The sequence below is a fragment of the Phocoena sinus genome, chromosome 1 (assembly GCF_008692025.1).
Source record: "Phocoena sinus isolate mPhoSin1 chromosome 1, mPhoSin1.pri, whole genome shotgun sequence".
Classification (NCBI taxonomy): domain Eukaryota; kingdom Metazoa; phylum Chordata; class Mammalia; order Artiodactyla; family Phocoenidae; genus Phocoena; species Phocoena sinus.
In genome coordinates, this window is record NC_045763.1 from 54,774,859 (window position 1) to 54,795,066 (window position 20,208).

General features: G+C 35.9%; 2 protein-coding genes across 3 annotated transcripts in view; one reads left to right on the forward strand and one right to left on the reverse strand.

The window, feature by feature from the left end:
• ITGB3BP (integrin subunit beta 3 binding protein) overlaps window positions 1-12,308 on the reverse strand; it is a 78,149-nt gene extending 65,841 nt beyond the window's left edge. Inside the window, exons 1-2 of the mRNA XM_032630815.1 lie at window positions 12,188-12,308; window positions 2,828-2,870 (exon numbers count right to left, since the gene is read on the reverse strand). Of these exons, the coding sequence (XP_032486706.1) occupies window positions 2,828-2,870; window positions 12,188-12,192 (48 nt within the window). The 5' untranslated portion in view covers window positions 12,193-12,308. The remainder of the gene's footprint in view (window positions 1-2,827; window positions 2,871-12,187) is intronic.
• Window positions 12,309-12,577: 269 nt separating this feature from the next.
• Window positions 12,578-20,208, forward strand: part of EFCAB7 (EF-hand calcium binding domain 7) — a 50,710-nt gene continuing 43,079 nt past the window's right edge. Inside the window, exons 1-2 of one of the 2 annotated variants that reach the window (XM_032611527.1) lie at window positions 12,578-12,690; window positions 14,613-14,800. In XM_032611527.1, the coding sequence (XP_032467418.1) occupies window positions 14,614-14,800 (187 nt within the window). In that variant the 5' untranslated portion in view covers window positions 12,578-12,690; window position 14,613. The remainder of the gene's footprint in view (window positions 12,691-14,612; window positions 14,801-20,208) is intronic. The other variant, XM_032611535.1, reaches the window with a different exon arrangement.

The window sequence follows — 20,208 nt, forward strand, 5'->3', positions numbered from 1 at the left end:
ACTGAAGAATATTCTGATGAAATAACATGTCTGGGATTTGCTAAATTCCAGGAAAAAAAATACAGACACATACACACATATATACATTAATATGTGTACATATATATATAAATAGATGAAGGCAAAATGTTAATAATTTTTGAAGCTGGGTGATGGTTACATGGTAGTTCACTGTAATTATTGTCTCTACTTTTGTGTATGTTTGAAAGTTTCCATAAGTAAAAAGGTAGGAAGGAAGGGAAGAAGAGGGAGGGAGGGGGGAGAAAAAGAAGCAGATGAGCCAATCAATAAGTAAGCCTACAGAATATGAGCTGTAATATTTCCTAATGCCCTGAAGTCCCAAGTTCTTTCTAATTTCAGGAGTCAGGAATAGCCTTATCTCAGAGAGATAAGGTTAGGCCATGGGAATAATCAGACTTAGAAGTATCCTACTAACGGTAAAGAGAATAATTCCGACTGGGTATGTATGTCCAAATCAGCAAACCTCCCCCAAACCTGCACTGCATTCATTCTAGCAGTATGCCTATTGAGTCGGCCTTGGTAGGAAGTATGTTCCTTCCCTTCCCAATCTGCAGCATCTGCTTCTCCCATTCCTTCTCTGAACTAGCCTGAAAGAGATTAGGTCAAGCTGGCTAGGTATATGACCAGGTAGCCAGCTGTCCCTATAAATTCATCTGGACTGCCATTGGCAACAGTTTGTAATAAATAATTCAACTTTGTTTCTGAAAATTCATCTAGAAACAGTGCTTGGAGGGCAATAACTTCAGCAACCCCAATATTGCAGGTAATGATAAATCAAAACCTTCATCACTCATTACCCCCCAACAATTTGAGAGGTTCAGCAAGTAGTGGTACTCATAGTATATACTCTATATATATTAAAGGAAGATAACAGGGAATGATCCATACCTCTGTTTTCCCTATTAGGGGAATCATAAGGAAAATTACTTTTGCAGACTTGCCCTAACATCATGGAGCATTAATCTCCATGAAGGTCTGTAGCCACATTGGGAACACTGGGATTTGGTAGTTCTAATTATTGCTGGGAGAGAAAACACCAGTTGTTTAGAATGAACAGGCTCCACTTCAACCAACTGGCATATAAAAGCCATCTCCTTTCCTTGGACACCAGAGCCTTCTTCCTTCAGCATCATATGGGTAAGGCAAAATGACCACAAAGTTACTACTAGTTTCTCTGTAGCTTCACAGCAATTAGGTGCTCTTAGAGTTATAGGTAATTGTCTGATTTTTCCTTCGCACAGACTAAGGCAGGCCCTCAGTGGGATCACTGGCATGTAGCAGATTCTTGGGAACCAGGCTGCTTCAGGGCTTAGCTGTTACTGGAATGGATAGAAGCATAAATGTAGCTAAAGAGAGAAGCCTAGATTTAGCACCAGAGCCAAAGCTGTCAGATCTAAGAGCTGCAAACAAATTATGAGGCAAGATACAAAAGCTGAAAATATCAGAAATAATAATAAATATTAGAAATAGGGTTAGAAAACAGAAATGTTGAAGGCCCAGGCTAGGATGCTAGGAACCTGCATTTAGCAGTTGGTGGCCATGTGGTACCAAGCTAAGTGGAACTGGTTTAAAGGTACAGAATTGGGCCAAACATAACAATGTATTTTTCTAATACAGGATACTAGCTGTGTCACTGGCTACCTTGACACATCCTAATCTGGAGAAAAATGGATAGAAAGCTTGCCATGACGACAACTGTACTTTATGAAAGGATGAATTCCTAAATGGCCATTCTCTTCCATTCAAATGATGTTACCACCTCCCAAAGAACAGTTTTGGGGCAGGAAAAAACAGTATTTCATTTCAAGCTGGACTACTTCATCTACCAAAATACCATTCTGACCAAAGAAACAGATGCAAAATTACAGTCACAGCTGCATTCTGTACAGAACAAGTTGGATAATAGTGTTCTAAATTGCTAATTACACTGCCTAATGATTTTTTTTAGTGGCATTGCAGTATTCTGCCACCTTTGTTTAAATTTTTAAAAAAAGCATCTAGGAATTGTTAAAATGGTAAAATTGTTAAATACCAGTGAGTCTTCTGAAAGAGAAATTCCATATAAAACCCATTTCTTGAAATGGCATTCTCATATGGGATCTCACATAGGAGCCCATTTACTGACTAGCTATTTGTTTTAATTTACTTTCTCACCAATTTAATTGCATTTAAGATTACTAAGGCCATAAGTATCCCAGTATTAATGTCTGTATCTAGATCCAATATTGGTAATGAAAAGATAATAAACTAGCATATGTCATGATATGCTGGTATTGGTAATGTGCTATGAATGAGATTTACAAAAAGTAATAGCAACAGTACAATTTTATTCTTGTTGTGACAACCACAGTGAAATTTATTACAGTGTTAGTATTTAATTGTTTATTCATGCCAGCGTAGCTGAGGGGGTAATTACCTTTTTGATATAAAAATGTTTTTAATGCTTTTATTTCATTTAGCAGATTAGAGAATGCAGAGTAAAGCACTGCCATTGTTCCATCTTTATTTATCTGCATTTAAGTGGCAGAGCATTTTTTTTCTACTAAATAGGGGAATTAATTTCTACTAAATTATTTCACTAAGGTTTCAAATAATTTGCCCTTTAAATAAAAACCTCAAGCTGGCCAGGAATTTCCAATATATTAGATTACAAATTTTATATGTAGAAAAATGGTGTACCAATAACAATTATTCACAGTGGGTTTTTTTTGATACTTTTTACATTTAGTATAAGGGTAAATTAGCTGTTAAAAATTAAAAAACACAATCTTATTATGCTATTACAAACTCATAAGTAAATACTTACATTTGCTTTTAACAGATCATCCAATTTCAGTGATCTTTTAACACTGCAAACAAAATAGTTAAAGACATCTTAGATTTAATATGCTTTAAGTAGCCAAGTATTTAAGAGTAATCTATATAAACAAAGATTCTAAGTTACTTTCACCAACTAAAGTAGAATACCTATGAAGAAAGCAATTTTCACAATGATGAAACTGATTTTTTGATAGCATATATCAAGATGAAATCATAATTAAATATTTAGATGGATTTTTATATATGTAGTTTTATATATATGCACCATTATACAATTCAAACACTAAAGTTATATTATAAAATAATCTTAGTAAAAAAATTAATATATTTGTGTGTTTTAAAATACCACTAACAAAAATTATACATAAAAGGAAAATAATTTACATACCTTCAATGGAGATGTTGAAAGTATATTATTTGCAGAAATAATACACTAGCTATTAAAATAAAAGTATGAGCAAGGTGAAAAAGTTTTGCACCTTATTCTAGCTTTAAACATGATTCAGTGCTACCAGACTATGACTTAACTGAGGAACAGATGCTCTATGTCTTTATAAGTCCCCAATCCATAAGAAACTATTTTTTGTCTCCTTCACTAAACTGATTCAGGAACATGCCAGGCTCTCTCTGTGCAAAATCTGTTCTGCTAAACTGGATGCCCAGCTGTTGGTGACAATGCTTAGAAAGGAAAGCTGAATATTTATAATACTTTATTTCGTACAGCTGTCTTCTAAAGAGCAGTCATCAACATTTTATTGAACACAGACTAAATGCTCAAAGGAGAAAAAGGTCAATATAAATTAAAACTAGTTTTCCCAGTGACAAAATGCAACGTTAAAAGTACTTTCTCGATCTCTGAGAAAAAAGAAATTAAGTTATTTAAAATATTAGAGAATCTGAGCATAAGCAAACAAATTTTATTATAAAGGTTGTACTACAGAAAACAAAACCAAAATTTATAGAATCCTAGAAAATGACTATTCATAAATAAGTGACTACTGACTTTCAAACAAGTGACAGAAGCAGGAATAGAAGAGATGGACAATTTATAAAAATTACTCAGCAATAAATATTAAATACAAAAATTTAATCTATCTAAAATAGTTCACTTAATTTTGCTATTATATCTACATTAGCCTATCACATAACATTATTTCTAAAATTAACTAAATTGGGTTTAAAGAATTACTCATATCTTTTAGAGGTCCACTTGAAATCAATTTAATGTGAATTCTCAATGAAGCAAGAAGAGAAGAGAGGTTATGAACAAAACGGCAGCTAATCAAAAAAAGTACTATATTTAGCTTTGGAATATATATTACCCTATTCAGGTGTGTGAGATGTTTTTGTGTTTATAAAACTTCAAAAGTAGAAAAATCAAAAACTAAAAGTACACAGTACAGCATTTTCAGCCTTTGTTTTTAAATGCTGTTAAGATGCAATACTACTTTTTAGAAGTAAATAACCCCCACCCCCGATATTAACCATTCAAAATATTCTTGCTTTATTAGTGATGGCTAATTCTTAGAGAAACTAAATATTTGTATTTAAAAGGTTTCCAGTTTAGGTCCTAGGGTTGATCTAAGAAGCCCAAGGAGATACATAAAAGTAAATAAGAAAGTGATCTGAGTTAGACTGTTATCTCTCACTCTAACAGTTTAGTGAGAATCTAAAAACATGATTTATTGTGGGTAATGTGGTTCTCAGATAATTCAGGCATCTAATATCCAAAGCTGGTAATAGTTACAAGAATCATAAAGACATTTACTAGACAAGACTAGGAGAAACCTAAGAGATTACTTAGGTCATCCAATAGAGAAGAGTTTTAGTGTGATTTGCCCCCTATCACACAGTTTGAGGGAGAGAAACTCAGATTTTACACCCTGTTCATAATAAATCCTTGTTGAATTGAGGGGAGGAGCTAAAGAGGTAAAGAAAAACAAACCTACTAGAGGAATTTATGACCATCTATTCTTACCATTCTGGTAGAACTGGCCCAGTGTCAAGATATCAGTTATTAAATTAAGCACCTACTAAATGCTTTTACCCTTTTAAAAAAACTCACAAACAACTGTAGCATAGATGATGCTAAGTGGATTAGGATGATGTTAACAGAAACAGAGAGAAAGAGATGGATGAAACACACAAAGGAAGGACAGGCAAAACTTGATTAGATATGTGGGACAAATATTTTCCTAAAGTTCTTACTTATTTGCTACCAGTATTAGTTAGCAATTAAAAGTGATATATCTCTGGTAGTTCTGTAAAGTAATAAGCAGCTCTTGTGGTTACTACCTTGATTTTAAAAAAATGGGCACCCCCAAATAGGCAAAGAACTCAAATTGACAGTTCTCCAAAGAAGATATACAAATGGCTGGTAAACACAAGAAACAATGCTCAACATCGCTAGCATTAGGGAAATGCAAATCAGAACCACAGACACACAAATCAGAACCACAAGATACCACTTTACAACCATCAGGATGGCTACTATCAAAAAATCCAGAAAGTAAGTGTTGGCCAGGATAGAGAAACTGGAACTCTTGTGCTGTGGGACTGTAAAGTGGTACAGCTGCTATGGAAATAGTTTGGCAGTTCCTCAAAAAATTAAACCTAGAATGAACATATAATCCAGTAATCCCACTTATGAATATATACCCAAAAGAACTGAAAGTAGGGACACAAACAGATATTTGTACACCCATGTTCATAACAGCAGTATTCACAATAGCCAAAAGGTGAAAGCAATGCAAGTGTCTGTGGACAGAGGAATAAGTAATAAATTTGGTATATACATATACAAGAGAATATTATTCAGCCTTCAAAGGAAAGAAAGTCCACATGCTACAACATGGATAAACCTTGAAGACATTATGCTAAGTGAAATAAGCCAAGCAAAAAAGGACAAGTACTATATAATTCCACTCAAATGAGGTGCTTAAAGCAGTCATGCACCCCAGTGTTCAGTGCAGTACTATTTACAATAGCCAGGACATGGAAGCAACCTAAATGTCCATCAACAAAGGAATGGATAAAGAAGATGTGGTACACATATACAGTGGAATATTACTCAGCCATAAAAAGGAACAAAATTGGGTCATTTGTAGAGACATGGATGGACCTAGGGACTGTCATACAGAGTGAAGTAAGTCAGAAAGGGAAAAAACAAATATTGTATATTAACGCGTATACATGGAATCTGAATAAACTGGTATAGACGATCTTATTTACAAAGCAGAAATAGAGACATAGACATTTATGTATGGATACCAAGGGGGAAGCGGGGGGGTGGAATGAATTGGGAGATTGGGACTAACATATATACACTACTGATACTATGTATAAAATAGATAACTAATGAGAACCTACTGTATAGCACAGGGAACTCTACTCAGTGCTCTGTGGTGACCTAAATGAGAAGGAAATCCAAAAAAGAGGGGATATATGTATATGTATAGCTGATTCACTTTGCTGTACAGTATAAACTAACACATTGTAAAGCAACTATACTCCAATAAAAATTAAAAGTATATACATATTATAGAAAAGAAAAAAGAAAATAGAAAGATAGTTGCCAGGGGCTAGGAGGAGGGGTGAATAGGGAGTTACTGTTCAATGGATAGGAAGTTTCAGTTTTGCAAATGAAAAAAGTTTGGAGTTGGATGATGGTAATTGTTGTACAAACGATGTGAATGTACAGTTGACCCTTGAAACAAACACGAATTTTGAACTGCAAGGGTCCACCTATTCTCGAGGGTTTTTTTTCCCCAAGAAATACATACTACAGTACTACACAATCTGCAGTTGGTTGAATCCGTGGATTCGGTACCAGGGATACAGAATGCTGACTGTAAAGTTATAAGGTGGACTATAACTAGAGTAAATCCCCAATTTACTCAAGGGTTACCTGAACTTAAGTGCCACAGAACTATATACTTTAAAATGGTCAAAATGGTAAATTTTATGCTATGTATATTTTCACAATTAAAAATAAATAAATAAATTTTAAATGGGCACCTACCTATTATATCCTAATTACCTCCCTCTTATGGGTAAACCTTATAATCTCTATGGCAGGGGTCTCCAACCCCCAGGCCATGTGACCGGTACCAGTCTGAGGCCTGTTAGGAATTGGGCGCACAGTGGGCAGTGGTGGGCAAGTGAGTGAAGCTTCATCTGCCGCTCCCCCATCGCTCGCTATTACTGCCTGAACCATCATATCCCCCCACACACACCCTCACCCTGGTCCGTGGAAAAAACTGTCTTCCACGAAAACCGGTTTCCTGGTGCCAAAAAGGTTGGGGACCGCTGCTCTACAGGTTACTTCTCACTTTCAACTTAACCCAAATTTACACCAGTGCCCACAATTTGAATACTACGTACCCCTAGTACACTTAGGTGTACTAGGTTTAGGTTCACTGGGATCAAATTCTGGTTGCTACTAGCATTATTGCTAGTGAGAATTTAAGAAAGATAAAGATATGTAGTTTTATATCAACAGGAAGAAAAAGAAAGTAACCATGTAGAATTAGCCATATTACTCTCAAAGACCATCTTCCACTATTTTATTTATGCTTACCACATGGTAGTATCCTGCGTAGGATTCTCTAACTCATCAGAACAGAACAAGTGCATGAGTTTTAGTATGCTAACATTAATAACAGCAGTTACAATATTACAATATTAAAAATAACTATTTTAGAAAACATAAAACTATCATTTGATTCCTAATTAAGAACAGGAATGACACCTCCAAGACTCATGAAGCAACATGATTTGAGGTTCCCTTACAGGACTTTTTTTTTTTTTTTACATTAAAAAATATATTGCTTAATGGATTATTATAAGGCAACCACCCTTGTAACCATCACCCAGGATCAAGAAATAGAAGTTTGCCAGCTCATCCCCCAAAACCTTCCATTTGTCCCATCTTGTTCACCCCTCCTTTCTCCCACATAAGTAACCACAATCATGACTAATAGTAATACATCATCCCTTACAGGACTTTTAAAACATTGGATAAATATGATTTTCAATAGAGCTGAGGGGAAGAGTGTATGTGTGTGGGGAGGAGATAAAATTAGTAAGGCATATAAAGACTCAGGAGCCTTGATGTTATGCCAAAATTTCCCCTAAGGTTGGGCAAATCACATAATCTCACTAAGCTTCATAAAGGTGATAATACTGGCCTGTAAACCAGTGGTAATTTCTGAATGGAAGATAAAAATATCACTTAGTATATCAGTGCTTCCATTTACTTCTCTCTATAATGGAGATAATAATATTGCAGCTACAACTACACAACAGTTTTTAGAAGGATTATAGAATATGCTTATGAGATGCTTAGAAATCCCTTGATGAAAGGCAATGGCCAAATTCACATCCCATGTGACTCTTTAGGTACAAACTGAGAAATCTAAAATGACACATTTTCCATTCCATGTATGGGAATGAGCAAAGAAGGGAGAAGAATCTCCTATATCCTTCTGCATTCTCCCTTTCATTCAAGCCTATGCTTTTTTGTGTTCAACACTGACAGAGGTCACATAATTCATTATCACAGCATGGGTAAGTGGGATTATCACTCCACTGCATGGAGAAATATGGTCACCACGTGAAAGCAACTAACTAAATGATTAATCTTGTTATTCTTCATGATAAAACTAGCCAAAACCTTAACCAGCTTGGGCAACACGTTTATGGTGTCAAAAGTTGCTTTATCAAAAGATTAATAAAGCATTAGCTAAAGAATTTTTACAGACATAAAAGGGATATATTTGGGAATACTGAACCAGAAGATATATGGATGGAGGTGAGATGTTCTTTGGGTTGAATAAAATGAGAAATGCCATAAGATCATTTCATTCTTAAGTGGGTACTCTCAAAAGTGAACATTAATAAAACATTCATTACTATTACCTTCTGTGAGAAACATATACATATGTGTATCATCACACATACATATATAAAGGACATGAATAAGTCTTTTAAAAGATTCTATTAAAAGGGGCTAAACAGGTTTATCAGAATTAAATGTGGTAGACTGGTGACATTTTATATACCTTTTTGTATGTATAATATTTTACAACATAAAAATTAACAATAATAAAACTAACATTGATGTCTACCCTTTTCTCTGAGATTCCAGCAGAGTCATATTTAATTTTTCCCTGACACTGTTCAGATTGCACTAAGGGTCTTTCCATTCCATACCTATAATACTTGTGCATGTTCTTCTCATTAAACTTATCAAGTTGCAATAGTATATTTCCTCCCTAGACTCATGTATTTAGATCATTAGCATCTTGTCTGTTACTGGTAAAATTATTAGTTCTAAAAATACTTGTTGAACTATCTCTCCCACTAAATGCAAACTAGAGAGTGTAAACATCTGTTCATATTTGAATCCCCAAAGCCTGACACAGTGATTGGCACAAAGGTGTTAATATTATATAAATTAATAATTAATTTTTTTTTACTTAAAAACGTCAGTCTTAAATTCAAGAACATATTAATTCCTTACATTTTTTATAATCCTTCAAGTTCTATTTAAGGTGCTTTAAATGCAGGTTCCCAAGAGGATGTCATATTAACACTGTCTTATCTTAAGGCAGTCTCTTATCATGGATTTGTGTTTTATCAGTTCTGGAAAAATCTAAGCCATAATTCTCCAAACTATTGGCTCTCCTTGATTCTACCTTTCTAAGAATCCCTCTAGAAGAAATTTTATATTTTCTATTCCATTTTCCATATCTCTAAACATCTATTTCTTATCATTGATCTCTATGCTGTCAGGCAATTTCTTCAGTCTATCTTTAGTTGTGTAATTCTTTCTTTAATTGTGTCTAATTTACAGTTTAATCTACCCATTAGCATTTTTAAAAACAATTTGACGGGTATTTTTGGGGAAACTTTTAATTTTTATATATTTTAAAGTTAAAAAATATTCTAGGAATAACAGTTTTTGGATATCCTTTACCCAGACTTAATACTTGTTTACATTTTGTCCCAGTTGCATTATCATTCTCTATAGAAACATACACACACACATACATATACAATGCAAAATCTTTTTTATGATCCATTGAAAATAAGTTGGAGACACTGTATACCTTTATCCACAAATATTTGTGTGTTTTTCTAAGAACAAGGATATTCTCTTACATAAACACAATACAATCATCAAAATCAGGAAAATTTTTTGAAATATAATATTAATTTCAGATGTACTACATGATTCAATACATGTATATATTGTGAAATGATCATCATAGTAAGTCTAGTTAAAATCCATCAATCACCACACATAGTTATGATTTTTTCTCTTGTGATAAGAACTTTTGAGATCTAATCTCTTAGCAACTTTCAAACATACAATATAGTATTATTAACTATAGTAACCCTGCTGTACATTACATCCCCAGGACTTAATTTATTACATAACTAGAAGTTTGTACCTTTTGACCACCTTCCTCCAATTCCTCATTCCCTATCCCCCACCACTGGTAAACACAAGTCTGATCTCCTTTTCTAGGAGTTTGTTCTTTTTAAAGATTCCAAATATAAGTGAGATCATATGGTATTCACCTTTTTCTTTCTGACTTATTTCATTTAGCATAATACCCTCAAGGTCCATCCATATTGCAAATGGAAGGATTTTCTTCTTTGTTATGGCTGAATAATATTCCATATGTATGTATATATATATATATATATATATATATATTTCTTTATCCATTCATCCATTGGTGGATATTTGGCTATTGTAAATAATACTGTAATGAACATGGGAGTGCATGTATCTTTTGTTAATGTTTTGATTTCCTTCAGATAAATACCCAGAAGTGGAGTTGCTGGATCATATAGAAGTTCTGTATTTTGAGGAACCTCCTTATTGTTTTCCATAGTGGCTGCACCCGTTTACATTCCCACCAACACTGCACAGGGTTCCCCTTTCTCCATATCCTTACCAGAACTTGCTATCTCTTGTCTTTTTGATAAGAGCCATTCTAACAGGTGTGAGGTGACATCTCATTGTGGTTTTGATTTGCATTTCCTTGCTGATTAGTGACGTTGAGCACCTTTTCACGGTACCTGTTAGCCATCTGTATGTCTTCTCTGGAAAAAATGTCTATTCAGGTCCTCTGCCCAGTTTTTTGGGGTTTTTAAACACTTTTATTCGAGTATAATTGCTTTACAACGGTGTGTTAGTCTCTGCTTTATAACAAACTGAATCAGCTATACATATACATATATAAGTGCTAACTGGGTTATTTTTCTAGTGCAAGAGTAGTGAGGCAAGTCTTTTAGCTTCATTTTGGGGAAAGGAAAACCTCTTTAATAATCCATACCTTTTAAGGGTATAAGTGAAACATATATTTATTGATACCTATGTGTAGGACACCTTATTAGGTGCTGAGTTCCCTAATCTGGAAAGTAGAGATAACAGCAGCGCCTACCTCCCAAGGTCCTTTTTAGGATTCAATGAGAAAATGTAGGGAAATTGCTAAACACAGTACCCAAATCATAATTAAACATTCAACAAATGTAGGTTATTATTTCTGCAAATCTTTCCACTTTCATGTCAATTCCTATTTGATACAGATGTCCCTCCTCCCACCCTATGTTACTTTGCATTTGCTCAAACCTGAATGTAACGGAGAAATAAGTTACTCTAGAAGCACGCAAGAGAGGGTACCTAAATCAGCCTGGGGACAAGAGGCAGCCAGAGAATTTCATGTGTTATATATTATCCCCACCCCCACCCCAAAGAAAAAGTTCTTTACAGAGCTTAAAAAAAAAAGTCTCTATTGGGCAGTGATAAGCAAGAAAACTGAAGCCCGGAGGTAATTAAGCGATTCGCTCAACGTTGGACAGCTCTTTACAGAATTGGCTATGCTTCCTCATTTGAGAGGTGGAGTTCAGGTCTCTTGGGACCCGGTCCATGACTTCTGCCACAAGTTTATATGAGCTCACGACACTAATCTAGGCATTAAATGGCTTTATCAAATTATACGGCGTGATGTAGTCTACCCTGTCCTATTCTCGGTATGTTAACCATATTTGAAATTATTTCAAGCAATACATCACTAAATATAACTCACAGCCTATAAAATCTGTCAGAAGCCTTGTGGAATCAGAATTAAAGTGGAGAAATACTACCGGATAAGTAAGGCTGGAAGGGAAGCAGACGTAGGTTGAGGGAACCAAGCACTAGGAACTGTCGTAGGAAAAGATAAAGTACAAAAAGTAGGAAAAGAGAAAAGGTTATCGGGCTACATAATATCTATTCTTCTTGCTCACAGAGGGGCCCAAACACAGCAACACCCGGGGAGGAGATACTTACGGCATTTCGACATTCAGGGACGCACCCCTGTCACTGGATAACACCACTGAGCAACTCTTACGAAAACAGAGAACCTTCGGAGAGAAACACTGAAGCCTGAAAAGCGCGGGCGAACGGTCACTCGACGCTGTGCCACACTCCACGCGGCCCGCCGGAAACACTCCCCCAGCTACAAGGGATCCCAGTGTATGACGGGAAGGGGGGAGGAGAGTCTACAGCTCTCAGTCCCTGCCAGGGCAACGCAGGACACTCTCTCACGACTCTGACCAGAAGGCCCCCGATAGATGAGAGTCAGAGCCATCTCCGTTAGCTCTGGAGTAACTATTCCCTAGGTTTCTAGCCGGACCATTTGGGTAGGTACTCCGTACCTTGTTTCCGGTAGCGGAGAGGTGCAGTTGCCATGGTAATTAAAAGAAGGCCAAGGACCTTCCGGCCGCTGTGAGAGGGTTGCGGAATCCGTGAGGAGAATTGTCTGCGCTTCCTCGTTTGTGACCTGCAGTTAGGTAGCAAGCAGCTCGCTGTCTGTCTCTTCGCCCGCTCCGTTCGTCACTGTTCGGCTTCCCTTTCGCCACCTGCATCTTTTATCTCTCTGTCATACGTACACTTGCTCCATGTCTGTACTTAAAAAATGTAAATATAAATGCAGTTTTATTCCCAGAGGAATACAAAAAAAATAGATGTTGCCGGAGATCAGCTGTGAAGGTATTTTACTATGTAGGGACGGTGACTGGATGGCTGTTTTCCCTTGGCCCTTTAGAAGCCTTAGGTGCTTGTACACAGTTTATTTTTCTTGCTATTGTGCGGCTGCTTATTTATGGAGCGGTTCGCTGCAATGTACTCTCTAGGCCCTTGTCTTGGTCTTGGGCTGGAGTTTTAGATGCAGGAGGTTTCCAAGCCTGAGGGGCGCAATTATATATTTAATTATATATTTAAGCTTCAGTTTAGTCTCTCGTTACAGAGAGAGAAAAAATAGCATTCTGGAACACTTCAGCCATGGGATTTCCACGTGAGGGAGTCACCTTATTTGGAAAGAGCATTTGAGGACACTCTTAAAAAAATATTTACATTTTTAAATTGCTGGCTGCAAAACGAACGTTCATTCTTCCTTCCTTATTGGAACAGTTTTCTTTCACATTTGTGAGGAGATGTGTTTAAAACTGTATGTGTTTAAAACTGTGATGCTTAATTATAGCGATACCAATTTGCAGTAACCAGACTGTGACACCACATCCCTTCGGGGTCCTTCTAAATCTGGTGTAAGATGAAAGTGTCAGGCAGTTGGTCTGTGTATTATAAATAGGGTACTTCATCCATGATAAGCGATTATTATCTTTCTTTCCCAAGTGTAAAAGACCTATATAATTCAAGAAGGTGCAAGTGATTCAGGCCTCCTGAGTAAGAATCCAATGAATCCTGAAGGGGACCCTACCTGTGTCGTCTTATTGTTAAACTTGAAATATTCAATTTATTAGGTTGGAATGTATTTTTGGAAGTCAGAGCTGGGTAAAATAATGTTGGAAGCTGTTAGACCTCCAGCACAATTTAGGGCCTCATAGTAACTGTTGTACAAGAAGCCTTCATTCACATTAAAAACGAAGAAACTGTTATCGAAATTTGCTGCCTTTTGCTACTTACTATTAGCTGGATGACATCTCTGTCTCTCAATTTCCTTATCTGTAAAATGGGCAAAAAATATCTGACCACTGTAGTAGGTATAAATCAAGATGTATGACAGTTTTTTAAGCTCTTATGAGCAGAGGTGCTATATAAACCCCCAAATTATTATTATTATTATTAACATTATTATTGGTAGTAATGGAACACAGTAAAACCTCAGGATAATGCTATAAATGACTGGATTTTTAAAATTCAGTCATTTAAAATGTGGGGCTGAATTACTGAGATGTTAGTGAAATGACCTGGTTGATGCTGCTGTGGAGATGGATGCCAACTGCCAATCACATTATAGTCAAATTCTCATTATGGTGGCGATTCACTCTATCTACAGTTTATTTAGCAATTATTATGTGCCAGGCACTGTTCTATATGCTTCACATGTGTTAATTTACTTAATCCTCATTACAATCCTATGAAGAGTCTCAACTGACTGTCCTCTAATTTTGAGAGAATAGATGAATGCTTTTCCTTTGCCCTGTGATTCTTCTTTTGTATTTATGTTACACCTTTGTTTTGGCTTTGTTCTTTTGGCTCTCTTATATATATATTTAGAAAGCAACTGCCAAAGGCTTATTCTAGCTTAACATATGATAATATAACTGTATGCATATTATAATGTACATCTTTTTTCCACATATAAAAACCTTGATGTCTTGATTCCCCCTTGCCCCAGTTTGAAAGGTAAAGTGACACTTGAATTTTAGGATTAACACTGACTAAAATAAAATTTTAAATTATTTTCTAATAGAATGGCCATCAGTCCAGGAAGTGATGCAGCTTTCTCCAGTCAGAAATCAACGCTTTCAGAGAGTCCTCGATCAAAGAAATTTCCACTAACTGAAGAGGAGATATTTTATATGAATTGTAGAGCTGCCTACTTAACTGTTTTCAAAAGCAGCTTAGATAACATTATTTCTAAAGATCAACTTTGCTTAGGTAATTTTTTTTAACTTAAGTAGCTTACCTTATTTGTTGAAAGTTAATAGATCAGAAAGACTGCAATTAGAATTACATTGTTGAATCAATCCAATTTCTTAGTTAAGCTTGAGCAGTGGAACTACCTTATGCTATTGTGCCATTTTATATAGCTACATAGTCTAAGAGGTTCAAAATAAAACTTTCAGTGTTCAAATAGACTAGATTAGTATTTTTAAAGCTTCCATCAATTACTTGCTTAAAAATACTTTTAAAATTCTTATCTTGGTACTTTAAGATTCATAAATTCTTATGTTGGTACTTTAAGATTTATAATGATAGAATTAAAACACTTCTGGCAACTGAATTACTAGTCTGAATTTGACCTACACTGGGAAAAATGTAAAGGGAATATATATATATATATATATGTGGTTGAATGATTATAAAAGAGTAGTATTAGAAAATAAGTGAAACTTTAAAAGAAAATTAAGAATTCTGGGTTTTGTCCTGTTCTTTAGGGGTGAGGGCTCGAGAGAGTTGATCTTTTTTTGCTTCTTTCCATTATATTTTTTAATTTTATTTTTTATTGAAGTAGAGTTGAATTACAATGTTGTATTTATTACTGCTGTACAGCTGAGTGACTCAGTTATATATATACATTCTTTTTCATATTCTTTTCCATTATGGTTTATCACAGGATATTGAATATAGTTCCCTGCCCTATACAGTAGGACCTTGTTGTCTATCTATTCTATATATACCAGTTTGCAACTGCTAATCTCAAACTCCCAATCCAACCCTCTCCCACCCTCCTCCCCCTTAGCAAGCACCAGTCTATTCTCTATGTCTGTGATTCTGTTTCTGTTTCATAAGTAGGTTCATTTGTATCATATTTTAGATTCATATAATGATATATAAGTAATATAATATGATATTTGTCTTTCTCATTTAGTATGATAATCTCTAGTTGCATCCATGTTGCTGCAAATGGCATTATTTTGTTCTTTTATGGTTGAGTAGTATTCCATTGTTTATATGTACCGCATCTTCTTTATCCATTCATCTTTCGATGGACATTTAGGTTGTTTCATATCTTGGCTGCTGTGAATAGTGCTGCTATGAACATAGGCATGCATGTATCTTTTTGAATTATAGTTTTTGTCTAGATATATGCCCAGAAGTGGGATTACTGGATCACATGGTAATTCTATTTTTAGTTTTTTTTTTTTGGCTGTACGCGGGCCTCTCACTGTTGTGGCCTCTCCCGTTGCAGAGCACAGGCTCCAGATGCACAGGCTCAGCGGCCATGGCTCACTGGCCCAGCCACTCCGTGGCATGTGGGATCTTCCTCTCTCAACCACTGCACCACCAGCGAAGCCCAGTTTTCTTTTTTCAAAATAAATTTATTTATTTATTTTTGGCTGCGTTGGGTCTTTGTTGCTGCACACAGGCTTTGTCTGGTTGCAGTGAGTGAGAGCTACTCTTCGTTGCACTGTGCGTGCATCTCATTGCAGTGGCTTCTCTTGTTGCGGAGTATGGGCTCTAGGTGTGCAGGCTTCAGTAGTTGTGGCACGTGGGCTCAGTAGTTGTGGTTTGCAGGCTCTAGAGCACAGGCCCAGTAGTTAGGCGCACGGGCTTAGTTGCTCTGCGGCATGTGGGATCTTCCCAGACCAGGGCTTGAACCCATGTTTCCACCAGGGAAGCCCTATTTTTAGTTTTCTGAGGAACCTCCATACTGTTTTCCACAGTGGCTGCACAAACTTTACACTGCCACTAACAGTGTAGGAGGGTTCCCTTTTCTCCACACCCTCTCCAACATGTATTATTTGTTTAATGATGGCCATTCTGACCAGCCTGAGGTGGTACCTCATTGTAGTTTTGATTTGAAGTTCTCTAATAATTAGTGATGTGAAGCATCTTTTCATGTGCCTATTGGCCATTTGTATTTCTTCTTTGTAGAAATGTCTCTTTAGGTCTTCTTTCCATTTCTCAATTGGGTGGTTTGTTTTGTTTTGCTTTGTTTGCGGTACGCGGGCCTCTCACTGTTGTGGCCTCTCCTGTTGTGGAGCACAGGCTCCGGACGCGCAGGCTCAGCGGCCATGGCTCACGGGCCCAGCCGATCAGTGGCATGTGGGATCTTCCTGGACCGGGTCATGAACCTGTGTGCCCTGCATCGGCAGGCGGACTCTCAACCACTGCGCCACCAGGGAAGCCTGGGTGGTTTGTTTTTTCGTTGTTGAGTTGTATGAGCTGTTTGTATATTTTGGAAATTAAGCCCTTGTCAGTTGCATCATTTGCAAATATTTTCTCCTATTCTGTGAGTTGTCTTTTCATTTTGTTTGTGGTTTCCTTTGCTGTGCAAAAGCTTGTAAATTTGATTAGGTCCCATTTGTTTATTTTTGTTTTTATTTCTATTGCCTTGGGAGACTGACCTAAGAAAACATTGGTACAATTTATGTCAGAGAATGTTTTGCCTGTGTTCTCTTCTAGGAGTTTTATGGAGTCATGTCTTATGTTTAAGTCTTTAAGCCATTTTGAGTTTATTTTTGTGTATGGTGGGAGGGTGTGTTAACTTCATTGATTTACATGCAGCTGTCCAACTTTCCCAACACCACTTGCTGAAGAGACCATCTTTTTCCTATTGTGTATTCTTGCCTCCTTTGCCAAAGATTCATTGACCATAGGTGTGTGGGTTTATTTTTGGGTGCTCCATTCTGTTCCATTGGTCCATATGTCTGTTTCTGTACCAGTACCACACTGTTTTGATTACTGTAGCTTTGTATACTGTCTGAGGTCTGGTATGGCTATGTCTCCTGCTTTGTTTTTTTTCTTCAGCATTGCTTTGGCAATTCTGGGTCTTTTATGGTTCCATATGAATTTTAGGATTATTTTTTCTAGTTCTGTGGAAAAGGTCATGGGAATTTGATAGGGATCACATTAAATCTGTAGATTGCTTTGGGTAGTATAGCCATTTTAACAATATTAATTCTTGCAATCTGAGAGCATGGGATATCTTCCATTTCTTTGAATCATCTTCAATTTCCTTCATTAATGCTTTATACTTATCACATATAAATCTTTCACCTCCTTGGTGAGGTTTATTCCTAATATTTTATTTTTTGAGTTGTGATTTTAAAAGGTATTGTTTTTTACATTCCCTTTCTGATATTTCATTGTTGGTGTAAAGAAATGCAACCAGTTTCTGTATGTTAAACTTGTATCCTGCTCTCTTGCTGAATTTGTTTATCAGTTCTAGTAGTTTTTGTGTGGAGTCTTTAGGGTGTTCTATCTATAGTGTCATATCATCTGCGTATAATGACAGTTTTACCTCTTCCCTTCCAACTTGGATACCTTTTGTTTCTTTTTCTTGTCTGATTGCTGTGGCTAGGACTCCCAATACTATGTTGAGAGAAGTGGTGAGAGTGGGCATCCTTGTCTTGTTCCAGATTTTAGCAGAAAGCCTTTTAATTTTTCACCATTGAGTATTATATTGGCTGTGGGTTTGTCATATATAGCTTTTACTATTTTGAGATATGTTCCCTCTATACCCACGTTGGTAAGAGTTTTTATCATGAATGGATGTTGGATTTTGTCAAGTGCTTTTTTTGCATCTATTGAGATGATGATGTTGATGTGGTTTTTGAGTTTTCTTTTGTTTATGTGGTGTATCATAAACAAAATTGATTGATTTACGTATGTTGAGCCATCCTTGTGAACTTGGGATGAATCCCACTTGGTTGTGGTGTATGATCTTTTTTATGCATTGTTGGATTTGGTTTGCTAGTATTTTGTTGAGAATTTTTGCATCTATATTCATCAAAGATATGGCCTGCAATTTTCTTTTTTGGTGGTGTCTTTGTCTGGTTTTGGTATCAGGGTGATGGTGGCTTCATTGAATGACCTTGGGAGTGTTCCCTTCTCTTCAACTTTTTGCAAGAGTTTGAGAAGGATCGGTATAAGTTCTTCTTTGTATGTTTGGTAGAATTTGCCTGTGAAACCATCTGGTCCTGGAATTTTGTTGGTAGGGAGTTTTTAAATTACAGATTCTATTTCAGTTCTAGTGATCCATCTGTTCAAATTATCTATTTCTTCTTGATTTAATTTTGGTGGGCTGTATGTTTCTAGAAACTTGTCCATTTCTTCTAGGTTGTCAAATTTGTTGGCATATGATTGTTCATACTATTCCCGTGTGGTATTTTTGTTTTTCTGTGGCATCAGTTCTTATGTCTCCTTTTTCATTTCTTATTTTGTTTATTTGTGTTCTCTCTTCTTGGTGAGCCTGGCCAGAGGTTTGTCAGTCTTGTTTATCCTTTCAAAGAACCAGCTTTTGGTTTTATTGACTTTTTCTATTGTTTTTTTTTAAGCTCTGTTTTATTTATTTCCTGTCTGATCTTTCTTCCTTCCTTCCTTCTGCTGACTTTAGGTTTTGTTTGTTCTTTTTCTAATTCTTTTAAGTGGTAGTTTAGGTTGTTTATTTGAGATTTTTCTTTTTTTTTGAGGAAGGCCTGTATCACTATGAACTTTACTCTAATAACTGCTTTTTCTGCATCCCATAGATTTTGTATGGTTGTGTTTTCCATTATATTTTAAACCTTCTGGTGCAAATATCCCCCGAACCAGTGACTTTGGTCCTTATTAGGTGTGTCAAATGACTTGGAGGTCTTTAGTCTTAAGAAAGTGGGAAACAACAATACCAGATAATACTATACTCATGTCGGTTTCATCAAGGCTAATAACTTCATGAGTAGAAAAACTGAATTTTTTTGCCAACTTTAGAAGCAGTTTCCTGAAATAAAAAATCTGACATATTCTTGCAACAGTGTCTTGGATTTGTATGCAATAAGATATCTATTTGAGGAAACCCATTTTGGGAAATATAAAAATTGAAAAGATTAAAATTTATATTTTATTATAAACTATAATTTTAGTTTTTTCTCTCTATTCTTTTGGATATTGGTTGAGATCATGAATCTACTAAGTATAAAAGTTTAACATGCTTTCTGCTACTATGGCATTTAGTTTAAATCAATGACTATTACTAAGGTGTTATCAGTCGTATAGAATTATCTGGGAAGATAATAATGCAGTGTTCATCTCTTCAACTTTTGATTTTATGGTGGAATATTCTTTGTAAAATTGTAATGATTGATTTCAGATAATCTAGATTTTAAAAAACTGGTTGTGTGAACCAGTGATGTCTCTTTCTTAAACTTTTATGCCTTTCGTCTATAACCTTCTGCCACTTATGCACATACATGTGCTTTGACATTCCATTTTGAAATAGGATAAAGCAGTACTTTAGCTTATTTGGAAATGGAAAGTCAAAGAGAACTTTAGAGTTCCTTTTTTTCCCAGCTTACAAATAACACAGGTATTATAAACTCATGTCAAAACTTAAAGTAAACCCTGGCAGAAGATCAGTATTT